We start from the raw sequence: 12,062 nt of genomic DNA on the forward strand, positions 1-12,062 counted from the left end.
ATGTCAGGATATGGATCAAAATCATCAAATAATAAATATTTCTTTTTAGGTGTTCTACGAACTGCGATTCAATCAATTAGTTATCAAAATCCGTTAACTCTTTGCGTGTTATCAGTATTTCTTTGTAATATTAATTTAAACATAAACTTTTCTTTACTTCTTTCTTTTAATTAAAGAAATTGAATAGATAGCTTTATTGTTTTCTTCATTGCTCAGGTTGATGGACTAAATCAGATAATTAGACGAGTGAGAGGAAACAACTTCTAAATTAGCAGTAAAAAGAAAAGTCTGAATCTCATATCCTACGTACAAGAGACCTCTGCCCCAAGATTGATTGATTACTAATCATAGCTTGATGCAGACAGAAGAGATCAACCATTATAGCCCTTCCCCAATTTCAAAAACAAATACCTAAATATGGATTGATTAATTCTACTCTTCCCCGCCCCTCCCAATCCCTCAACCCAAACATACCTCATAATATAGATAAAAGAATTTGTTGGCTACTTTTTGCTATTATCTATATTATTATTATTATTGTTGTTGTTGTTATTATTATTATTATTATTTGAGAATGATCCTTATGGTGTAACTTTCATTTTCTCAAATTACCCATAGCACATTATGCCTGACTTATAATGACCATTCTCTCTTTCTCTTTTGTCTCCTCTCTTCCTCTCTCTTCTCGCCCGACACAACTTCCTGCCAACTTATTTTATTTTTCCTGTATTAAATTTTATATTTCCATTCTGAATTTAAAATTTCTGAATTTAAAATTTTGTCTTAATTTCTAAAAGAAAAGGCTAAAGAAACAGTATGAGAAACGGTGTAGTATAACTATAACTGAATTTATGATAAAATCTTCGAGGTATATAAAAATAATTATGGAAAACCGCGCTTTCGAGGATAAGTATTTAGTACCTATTATTAGATGCCAAAAAAAGCTATATTATGACATCATTTTTATTTTAATAAAGTAATTTCACAATAATTCTCATGCGTAGAATGGATCAACGTCAGGTATTATAAAAAAAGATCTCTTAAGACTCTTAAAGAGTTCTAGGCTTAAGACTATGAGTTCTGGTCATTTCAAATTATCCTTACATTATAACCCTTTTTCTCTTCTGGTATATCCTCGCACGCCTCGCCAAAACAAACCTTTATTTGCTTAGTAAAAAACCTGATCGATCATCAAATGTTCCACATTTAAGAAATCGCATTGAATTTCTTAAAAGCTGTACCTTTCACTTAAAAGCCTCGTGACCGTACGTTTTTCTTGTGTGCTGTCTAAAAATTGTTACAGTTGATAAGACAGTCAATTAATATATTATGGACAATTAATTAATTAATTATAATTATAATTTATTTATTATTAATCAAAAATCGGTAACGTCCGAGAAAGAAGAGAACCCCAAACCCCACCTGCGTCTGAACCGAAAGCCGGAGACCGCCCGGGAACCGCTCCACCGTCTGCGGGTCAACCCGCCCCGTTCCAGCTAATCCCACCAGCTCCACTGCGCTGCCCGGATAGTACTTTCCCGAAATAGCCCCGACTGGAGCCCGATATCACGATCCGCCCACAAGGGGGCGAGGGCATTCCGGTCAATTCAGCTTTTTAACTTGGACCAACGCGATCTGAATCTCGGACTTCTCCGAAGCTCATTTCAATGGCTTAATACTCCATTGAAGCCGAACACCGAAAAGCTCACTCACCCTCTCCCTCTCTCTCCCTCCTGCTCCTCCTCACTATATCCCTTCTTCCCTGGGCAGGATCGGGAGCTCGGCTCATTGAGCCGAATCGGCCGCAATCAGCCGCTCCGTCGAGGAGATCAGCCCGCCTGCACAAACCCCACCTCTTCCCTCTCGTGCCTCGCTCCGGATCTGAGTAGGCTTAGTCAACTCCTCCGGCGACCCGGGAATGGCTTCCGAGGAAGCCGATTCCCGTTCCCGCCTGGCTCAGGTGCTCGCCCCTGCCCTTGAGAAGATTGTGAAGAACGCCTCCTGGCGCAAGCACTCGAAGCTCGCCCACGAGTGCAAGTCCGTCCTCGAGAAGCTCACCAAGCCCCTCCCCTCCACGCCCGATTCCGAGCCGGAGTCCTCCGTCCCCGGCCCCCTCTGCGATGGCCCGACCGAGCTCTCCCTTGCTGACTCGGAGTCCTTCCTCAGCCCCCTCATCAACGCCTGCAACTCCGGGAATCTCAAGATCGCCGATCCTTCTGTAGATTGCGTGCAGAAGCTCATCGCCCATGGGTACCTCCGCGGTGAGGCGGACCCCAGCGGCGGGCCAGAGGCAAAGCTGCTCTCCAAGTTGATTGAGTCAGTGTGCAAGTGCCGCGAGTTAGGGGATGAGGCGGTGGAGCTGTTGATTCTGAAGACTCTCTTGTCTGCTGTGACTTCGATATCAATCCGAATCCATGGTGATTGCTTGCTAATGATAGTGAGGACCTGTTACGATATCTATCTAGAGAGTAAGAATGTGGTTAATCAAACCACGGCGAAGGCGTCTTTGGTACAAATGCTGGTGATTGTGTTTCGGAGAATGGAGGCGGATTCTTCCACCGTCCCGATTCAGCCCATTGTAGTGGCTGAGTTGATGGAGCCAGTTGAGAAGTCCGACCCTGACAATTCGATGACCCAGTTTGTGCAGGGGTTCATTACGAAGATTATGCAGGACATTGATGTGGTCTTGAATCCGGCAACACCGGGGAAGGGCCCACTTGCTGGTCATGATGGGGCATTTGAGACCACCACTGTGGAGACCACGAATCCTGCGGATTTGTTAGATTCAACCGATAAGGATATGTTGGATGCTAAGTATTGGGAGATTAGTATGTATAAGACTGCGTTGGAGGGGAGGAAAGGGGAGTTGGTTGATGGGGAAGTGGAGAGGGAGGATGATTTGGAGGTACAGATTGGGAATAAGTTGAGGAGAGATGCGTTCTTAGTGTTTAGAGCCCTCTGTAAGTTGTCCATGAAGACGCCACCGAAGGAGGCCGTGGCGGATCCGCAACTGATGAAGGGCAAGATTGTGGCTTTGGAGCTGTTGAAGATCCTGCTGGAGAATGCTGGGGCTGTCTTCAGGACAAGCGACAGGTATATTCCCGTTTCCATCGGCAAGAAGTTGTTGGCATTCCTTTATTCTAGCATTCAATTGAAGAGTACACCCAATATATTCATTGTGGATCTGAAAGTATCGTCGGGATATCGATCATTTTAAGTTCCTCTAGGTAAAGGACTACTGGTGATGTGGTGGTCCTCCTGTTTTGGATTTCAGCGTCTGCTCATCGCAATGATGAAGTTAATTTATGTTAGACTATCTATGTTAAATCGTGGGAAATGGCTTTATTAGCTACTATATGATGGGGAAGGTTCAGCGAGTAGACTTTTTCACTGTAACATACTTTCTGTCCCCCAGCTTGGATTGTTACTGCCGTTGAAGGATCAATGCCTAAATTCGAGTCCCATAGTGAATCCCTGCATAGTATGGAAAAGCCTTTTAGTCGTGTTCTTTTTATTCTTTACCTGAAGTTTGTTAAGAGAGAAAGAGAAAGGAAAATGCTTACCATTTTCTGGATGATGTCAACCAAGGAGGGGGGAGGGGAGGAGAAGATGGATTGGCATTACTACAAGGTTCCTTCCTTCAAGGCCTGTGGTGTGGAAAGACAAGATAGTATAACTAGTCTTCTTTCACTATGAGAAGTTCCTTTCCCTCCAAATCCCCAATTCTTTGAAATGGAGGAAGGAAAATGTTCCCCTTCTAATACCTCGGAATTTCTCCATTCGAACAATCTATTTGAAAAAGTCCAGCGATGCAATTGTCTGATCATTAATGTTTTGAAGTCCAATTGTCATGTTATTTTTGTTTACATCAATCACTAAACTAGCCTGCACTCGATCTTCAGGCGTGGTCTTAGTCTTCTGTTCTTTTCACGCATGTTATTTCTTGCCACTGCAAAGCTCTCGTAGTAAGTCTGACGATTTCTTTTGGTGAATCAGGTTTTTGGGTGCCATAAAGCAATACCTATGTCTATCACTATTAAAGAACAGTGCGTCAACCTTAATGATTGTTTTTCAGCTCTCTTGCTCCATTTTCATCAGCCTTGTATCTAGATTCAGGGCTGGACTGAAAGCGGAGATTGGAGTGTTTTTCCCTATGATTGTACTTCGAGTACTAGAAAATGTTGCGCAGCCTAACTTTCAGCAGAAGATGATTGTCCTTAAGTTCCTGGAGAAGCTGTGTGTTGATTCCCAGATTCTAGTGGACATTTTCATCAATTATGATTGTGATGTTAATTCATCTAACATCTTTGAGAGGTATTTCCCATGTCTATGTATCTTTTGAATATTTCAACCTTCTTTAAGTGGGTTTTGTTGTCAAATTTATTTTTGTAATTTGTTTCATTTATCTGTCTTTCAGAATGGTGAATGGACTTCTTAAAACTGCTCAAGGTGTTCCTCCGGGTACTGTTACAACTCTTTTGCCTCCTCAAGAGGTCACTATGAAACTTGAAGCTATGAAGTGCTTGGTAGAAATCCTAAAATCAATGGGAGACTGGATGAACAAACAGTTAAGGATTCCAGATCGCCATTCTGCAAAGCAAATTGAACCAGCAGAAAACAGTCCTGAATCAGCCAATCTTCCCTTGGAAAACGGGAATGGAGATGAGCCAGTTGAAGGGTCAGATACCCACTCTGAGGCCTCTACTGAAGCCTCTGACGTCTCAACAATCGAGCAGCGTCGGGCTTACAAGCTTGAACTCCAGGTAGTTTATGGATGCTTTCTGGCTCTCTCTTTCCCCCTCTGTAATGTTCTGGTCAAACATTGTTCATTGAATGCATTGCAATTTGTGGCAGGAAGGTATTTCTCTTTTCAATAGGAAACCTAAGAAAGGGATTGAATTTCTCATCAATGCAAATAAAGTGGGAAATTCACCTGAGGAAATAGCGAGTTTTCTGAAAAATGCATCTGGGTTAAACAAGACACTGATTGGAGATTACTTAGGAGAAAGAGAAGACTTATCACTTAAAGTCATGCATGCCTATGTGGATTCCTTTGACTTTCAAGGCATGGAATTTGATGAGGCTATTAGGGCTTTTCTACAAGGCTTCAGATTGCCTGGTGAAGCACAGAAGATTGATCGAATCATGGAGAAGTTTGCTGAGCGCTATTGCAAGTGCAATCCAAAAGCATTTACAAGTGCTGATACGGCTTACGTTCTTGCATACTCTGTGATAATGCTAAATACCGATGCTCATAATCCTATGGTGAAAAATAAGGTACGATCCCTTCATGGATTTGGTGGATATGTGAGGTTGAATGATGATTCATATTCTGATCATTTTGTATTGCAATATCTGTTAAGCTGTGCAGATGTCAGCTGATGATTTTATAAGGAATAATCGAGGCATTGATGATGGCAAAGATTTACCTGAGGAGTATCTGAGATCATTGTTCGAAAGAATATCAAGAAATGAGATCAAAATGAAAGATGATGATCTGGCTTCTCAACAAAGGCAGTCTTTGAACACAAACCGGATTTCGGGACTGGATAGTATCTTAAATATTGTGATCCGTAAGAGAGGGGAGCATATGGAAACTAGTGATGATCTTATTAGACACATGCAGGAACAATTCAAAGAGAAGGCTCGCAAGTCTGAGTAAGACAAATTATCTTGACGATATATTATTTGATCATCTGACTGTTATATATTCCTTGTTAATATGAGCCTTTTAAGTAAAAAAATGTACAGTTCGCAATATACTAATTGATATTACAATTTGCTTGTGGAAGATGCTCCAAATATTGTGCCTTGACTGTGTTGTAGCACAAACTCCCCCAAAAAGTTTTATCTCCTAGTACACCTCTGACTTCCTATAGAGACTGTGTTGTTAGTACATCAGTCTTGTATGCAGCTGAATATGGTTGGATGCTTCTCTGTTGGTAGAATATGATTTATGATAAATTCACGGGTTCTTTACTTCTTTAGCACGAGTCTATTCTCTCTAGAGTAGTCCTTAAGTGTTTAGATGAATCCTAAGTGTGATACTCAATTCTTTTGCTGAAGAAGATATGAAGGGGCAGTTATCTGATATATTTCATCTTTCGGTCTGTAGGTCAGTTTATTATGCAGCTACAGATGTGGTGATTTTGAGATTTATGATAGAGGTATGTTGGGCTCCTATGTTGGCTGCTTTCAGCGTCCCACTCGACCAAAGTGACGACGAAGTAGTCTTAGCTTTCTGTCTTGAAGGCTTCCGCCATGCTATTCACGTCACAGCCGCTATGTCCATGAAGACTCACAGAGATGCTTTTGTGACTTCATTAGCCAAATTTACTTCTCTTCACTCGCCGGCTGATATAAAACAGAAAAATATAGAAGCTATCAAGGTTAGTCTTCTGTTTGTTTTGACCATAGTTCCTAAACGTTTTATTTATTCCTTTTGAATATATTTATTTCTTAGCGCGAACATGCATGTTTCTTGTAGAGATCTCTATTATTTAGGATCATTGATCTATTTCCTTTTGGGTAATTCAGGCGCTTTAAATCTTCTCAGGTTTGGTAATTTAGATGCTGGGGATCATCTTGTGGTTTTGATCTTTTAATCTATTTCATAACAGGCTATAGTCGCAATTGCCGACGAAGATGGGAACTACCTGCAGGAAGCTTGGGAGCATGTATTGACTTGTGTATCCAGGTTCGAGCACCTACATCTCTTGGGTGAGGGCGCTCCACCTGATGCCACTTTCTTTGGTTTTCCTCAAAATGAGTCTGAAAAGTCAAAACAACCCAAGACAAATATCCTTCCTGTTCTGAAAAAGAAGGGACCTGGAAGAATCCATTATGCAGCTGCTTCTGTGCTGAGAGGTTCATATGATAGTGCTAGTATTGGTGGCACTGCTTCTGGGGCAGTCACTTCTGAACAGATGAACAGTTTAGTTTCCAATCTAAACATGTTAGAACAGGTTGGAAGCTCTGAAATGAACCGTATATTCACACGGAGTCAGAAGTTGAACAGTGAGGCAATAATAGACTTTGTTAAGGCTCTCTGCAAGGTTTCCATGGATGAGTTGAGATCCCAATCTGATCCCCGGGTCTTCAGCCTCACAAAGATTGTAGAGATAGCGTATGAAACATTCCTTATGCTCTTTATTCGTTTCCTTTTCATCTCTCCTTTTACTATACTGCTGTAAGGTGCTTCTTGATTAATGAAGATAATCTCTCTTTAACAGGCACTACAACATGAATCGCATCCGGCTAGTGTGGTCAAGCATATGGCATGTTCTTTCTGATTTCTTTGTGACCATTGGCTGCTCTGAGAACCTTTCAGTTGCAATCTTTGCGATGGATTCTTTACGACAGTTATCAATGAAATTCCTGGAGCGGGAAGAGCTGGCAAATTATAATTTCCAGAATGAATTCATGAAACCTTTCGTTGTCGTTATGCGTAAGAGCAGCGCCGTTGAAATCAGAGAGTTGATTATCAGATGTGTATCCCAGATGGTTCTTTCTCGAGTCAATAATGTCAAATCAGGATGGAAGAGCATGTTCATGGTATGTGAGCTTTATTTTATTTATGCATATAATTATTTTGTGATGTAGAATATGGAAAGTACATAGGAGGTTGCACCAAAGGGAGTCCAATCTTGTGTACCTGTAAAAAGAAGAATTAAAATGGGCAGAAACCAAAGCTTTAAGAGCATAATGTGGGGTCAGCAATGTCATCAGCCAAAACTAGTCCATAATGTCTAGGCGCGTCCATCTTTGCCATCCGCTATACCAGGAATCATGATCTTAATGTAGCTCTATTCAAAATGATCTTCGGTAAAATTTGAATACTCTTGTATTCCTCCATTTAGTCCTGAAAAAGAGAGGTCTGTCAGTTGCTTCTGGTGCATACGTGCATTGATGCTTGGGAATTTAAATTGTTAATTATGTTTTCTGATAATCTTCTCATTGCCAAATTTGTCAGGTCTTTACAACAGCTGCGTACGATGATCACAAGAACATCGTGCTCTTGGCTTTCGAATTAATTGAGAAGATCATACGAGACTATTTCCCATACATCACAGAGACCGAAACAACCACTTTCACTGATTGTGTGAACTGCTTGATTGCATTCACCAACAGTAGATTCAACAAGGAGATCAGTCTTAATGCAATTGCTTTTCTCAGATTTTGTGCAACGAAACTAGCAGAAGGTGATCTCGGGTCCTCAGCAAGGAATAAAGAAAAGGAGACTTTTGCGAAGGTTTCTCCATCTCCGCAAAGGGGCAAGGATGTAAAGCTCGAGAATGGGGAGATTGCAGACAAGGAGGATCATCTCTATTTTTGGTTCCCGCTGTTGGCTGGTAATGAAACAATTTGGTGACTTTGCCAAATGACTCTGCTTTGTCCTTCATGTGGAAAAGAAAATATAAATGGTTCCTCACAATGAGATTACCCGCTCTGACTGTACTTTTTGGGACCATATCCAACTCTTTGGCTAGAACTACAATGAGTGTTCTTTCTCACACCATCTAGCTAGCAAGAAACACGCGCTCGAGAATTTATTGATGCATTCATCTTTTGATTAGAATATTCTCCAAGCTAATTATTAAGGAATTCTCATTTCTGCAGGTTTATCAGAGCTTAGCTTTGATCCAAGGCCTGAGATCAGGAAGAGTGCTCTGCAAGTACTGTTCGAGACCCTTAGGAATCATGGTCACCTCTTCTCTCTATCCTTGTGGGAGAGAGTATTCGAATCAGTCCTCTTCCCAATCTTCGACTATGTACGTCATGCTATTGATCCCTCAGGAGGAAACTCCCCAGGACAGGAGACTGATGGAGATTCTAGCGAACTTGATCAGGATGCATGGCTCTATGAGACTTGCACCCTAGCCCTCCAATTAGTGGTGGATCTCTTCGTCAAGTTCTATAGCACAGTGAACCCCCTCTTGAAGAAAGTCCTCATGCTTCTTGTGAGTTTCATCAAGCGGCCTCACCAGAGCCTCGCTGGGATTGGGATCGCTGCATTTGTCCGGTTGATGAGCAATTGTGGGGATCTATTCTCTGATGAGAAGTGGCTAGAAGTGGTTCTATCATTGAAAGAAGCTGCTAATGTTACGCTTCCTGATTTCGCTTTCATTGGAGAGAGCACTGTTCACAGCCATGAACAACTACCTGTAAATAGACTCAGTAATGGTGAGTCTGCCGACCCGAGAATGCCGGATGCTGAGGCAGAGAACCTTCAGATGCAGCATTTGTATAATTCCATTTCTGATGCAAAGTGCCGAGCTGCTGTTCAACTACTACTGATTCAGGTAGTTTCTTCATTTCCTCAATGATTTTAGATGCCCTTTGCATTTCTCTTCTAAGATAGCAGGCCACTAGCCCCTTCAAATCAGTTACCTTGTGATCATTTTTATAGTTCTTCAGTTTCCTTAAAGCAGAAATTTTAGGATAATTAGGTGTGTAAGCCTGAGTTGATCAACCACTGGCTATACCCACTTTTTCAGTAGATAGGAAACATGAGTCATCAGTCAATCCTGGTCTCCTTCACTGGTCTTTTACCTTATTATATGACGGGTTTTATTTTGGGCATTAAAGATTTGGGTTACATGCATACACTAGTCTATCTGGGGCTAAAATTTCTTCTTCAAATGCAGTTGATAGATCTAAATTTCCTAACTCATGTACTGAACCAATTTTTCTTAATTGAAGACCTTGCTAAAATAAGAATGGGGCTCTTTCTGAACTCACATGTCCTTGTGAGAAATCGCATAATTGACATGCTGGATATGCTTGTGATTGCGTAGACCTTTTTAGATAAAGAGTTCCTTGTTTCAACTTGTGAGAGCTTTGAATACTCGCAGTTGAAACCTGTAAAAACTAGTTTGCAACTTGAATTGGAAAAATATGTCAGGATTGTTCATTTTAATATTCAGTGATTTTTTTCTCGTCAACTAAGAGATGACGAGTTCCTTCACTAAATTTGCAGGCGGTGGTGGAGATCTACAGCATGTATCGATCAAACCTCTCCCCAGATAACACACTAGTCCTCTTCGATGCGATGCACGACATTGGTTCCCATGCCCACAAGGTCAACACTGATGCAACCCTCCGATCGAAGCTGCAGGAATTTGGCTCGATGACCCAAATGCAGGATCCCCCTTTACTCCGCCTTGAGAACGAGTCCTTCCAGCTGTGCCTCCAATTACTGCAGAATCTGATACTTGACGGGCCACCATCTTACGATGAGGCAGAGGTGGAGGTCCACCTGGTCGAACTCTGCCAGGAAGTCCTAGAGTTCTATATCAACACGGCTCAGTTTGGACAGAGGACGGAGTCATCATCTTCATCAGGGGATAGCCTGCGGTGGAATGTTCCTCTGGGCTCAGGGAAACGGAGGGAACTAGCAGCACGCGCCCCTCTAATTGTGGCCACTCTACAGGCAATTTGCAGCCTGGGGGAGGGGTCGTTCAAGAAGAACTTGAGTCGGTTCTTTCCTCTACTGTCGGGCTTGGTAACCTGCGAGCACGGGTCTAACGAAGTTCAGGCAGCTCTCAGTGAGATGCTCAAGTCGTCGGTGGGACCTGTTTTGCTCAGATCCTGTTGATGGTTGGGTTGGGGGTAGTATGTTTGTCTTCATATTTAGATTTGTATGATATTTTTGTTTCGACTTAGTTTATGTTTCTTTGAGGGTAATTTGCCTGTAATAGTTCTTTTTATATCTTTAATATTTCTTCTTTTTTCCTTTTTTGGGGGTCCGGAAGGAAATATAGTTTTTATAGGGACATGATGAAGAGAGGGAGGTCATTCTGTTGTACTGGACGGGGCTCTTGATTTTTCATATGCTGTTAATTAAGAATTCACAATGATGCATTCAGGGTCTGGGTCTCGCTCGGCATTCATCTTCGGAAATATAGCATCAACGAATCGATGGTTGGGTTGATGTGCCGGGAATTTACATGAACGTACAATAATCAGTATAGTTACCAATTTTTGAAACATGAGATAATTGTAATTTCAGTCTTTACTTAAGCAATGAGGATGGCATTTGAAGGATGGGTGTGATATTTCGGTGATACGACATCCTATTCCTACCTACGTGCAGTCAATCTGACAGTCACCCTTCCGACTATACCTACCACCGTGTCTGTGGGAGCTGACAATGCAAGTGATGCCTCCGTCTATATCGTTGTGGAGGCTCGGACCCTGCAAACCGACCGGGATTGCCGATCGTTTATACCCTTAATATATATACATATGTAATGCGACCCGATCATGTCGAGATAAGGCAGCATGGACACATCTAGGGTTTTGGGCAAGGGCAAAGGCAAATGCGGTGTGTTCGTTCGCTCCGGTGATATGCCATACGCTCAACTTTCATGTCCCTTCCTTTCCCTCTAGGTTTAATCATAGCCAAATTGAACAATATATGTTTATAATCGACGGATAGTTCATCGCGCTATCCGGTGGAAATATATAGTTACTTCCTACCGGCCAGTAACTTATCCATCATCTCATCATACACGTCTAATTGGACGCCACCATCACATGATTCACATATCATTTCAACTTATCTCAGGGTTTAGGACAAAATGTTCCAACTATATACTTCTCTCTTTTCTTTTCTTGTGGTAATCACATTTGCTGCACGCCCTTCACGAGAAGATATAATTAATAGGCCACAAATTTCATGCCAGAAGGCAAACCATATTCAATTAGGTGTGTCAGTGGGGGCAGCTAGAACTAAATATTTGGTCCAAAAATAAATAAAATAATAAATAAAAAGTTATATCGTAATATGAAAGATAGATTACCGTGGAGATTTTGATTTTGGTTCGATGTAAAGTTGGGATATATATCTTAAGAAATGTACCATAAGCCACAGCTTCTCATCTCGCTTACATTCAGCTACATGTCTGGGTAGGTGTAAAGGACCCTATATTAGAAACATAAAAAAGAGAAACTTAAAAATACAAGAAATAAGGTATAAGGATAAATCGAGAGGGGATTGATAGACAGTCACCCCTTAATATAGAGTAGGAAATTCATATGGAGATTGGTTGACATGAAGT

General features: G+C 41.6%; 1 protein-coding gene across 1 annotated transcript; it reads left to right on the forward strand.

Annotated features, from left to right (window-relative positions):
• Positions 1-1,918: 1,918 nt before the first annotated feature.
• On the forward strand, positions 1,919-10,872 carry LOC116206278 (brefeldin A-inhibited guanine nucleotide-exchange protein 2-like). Its single transcript, XM_031539106.1, has 11 exons — positions 1,919-3,093; positions 3,997-4,314; positions 4,418-4,763; positions 4,855-5,277; positions 5,372-5,658; positions 6,116-6,389; positions 6,621-7,126; positions 7,233-7,554; positions 7,973-8,351; positions 8,620-9,302; positions 9,980-10,872. The coding sequence occupies exons 1-11, from the start codon at positions 1,919-1,921 to the stop codon at positions 10,595-10,597; spliced, it is 5,331 nt and encodes a 1,776-aa protein (XP_031394966.1). The 3' UTR covers positions 10,598-10,872.
• The last annotated feature ends 1,190 nt before the right edge of the window (positions 10,873-12,062 follow it).

The sequence above is a fragment of the Punica granatum genome, chromosome 4 (assembly GCF_007655135.1).
Source record: "Punica granatum isolate Tunisia-2019 chromosome 4, ASM765513v2, whole genome shotgun sequence".
Classification (NCBI taxonomy): Eukaryota; Viridiplantae; Streptophyta; class Magnoliopsida; order Myrtales; family Lythraceae; genus Punica; species Punica granatum.

What these genes read in the sequence shown, in the direction of transcription:
- LOC116206278 (XM_031539106.1), top strand. Translation starts at nt 1,919, where the DNA reads ATGGCTTCCGAGGAAGCCGATTCCCGTTCCCGCCTGGCTCAGGTGCTC. An exon ending in TCATCTAACATCTTTGAGAG is followed by an intron (nt 4,315 to 4,417) that starts GTATTTCCCATG and finishes TCTGTCTTTCAG; the next exon opens with AATGGTGAATGGACTTCTTA. An exon ending in GAGAAGGCTCGCAAGTCTGA is followed by an intron (nt 5,659 to 6,115) that starts GTAAGACAAATT and finishes TTCGGTCTGTAG; the next exon opens with GTCAGTTTATTATGCAGCTA.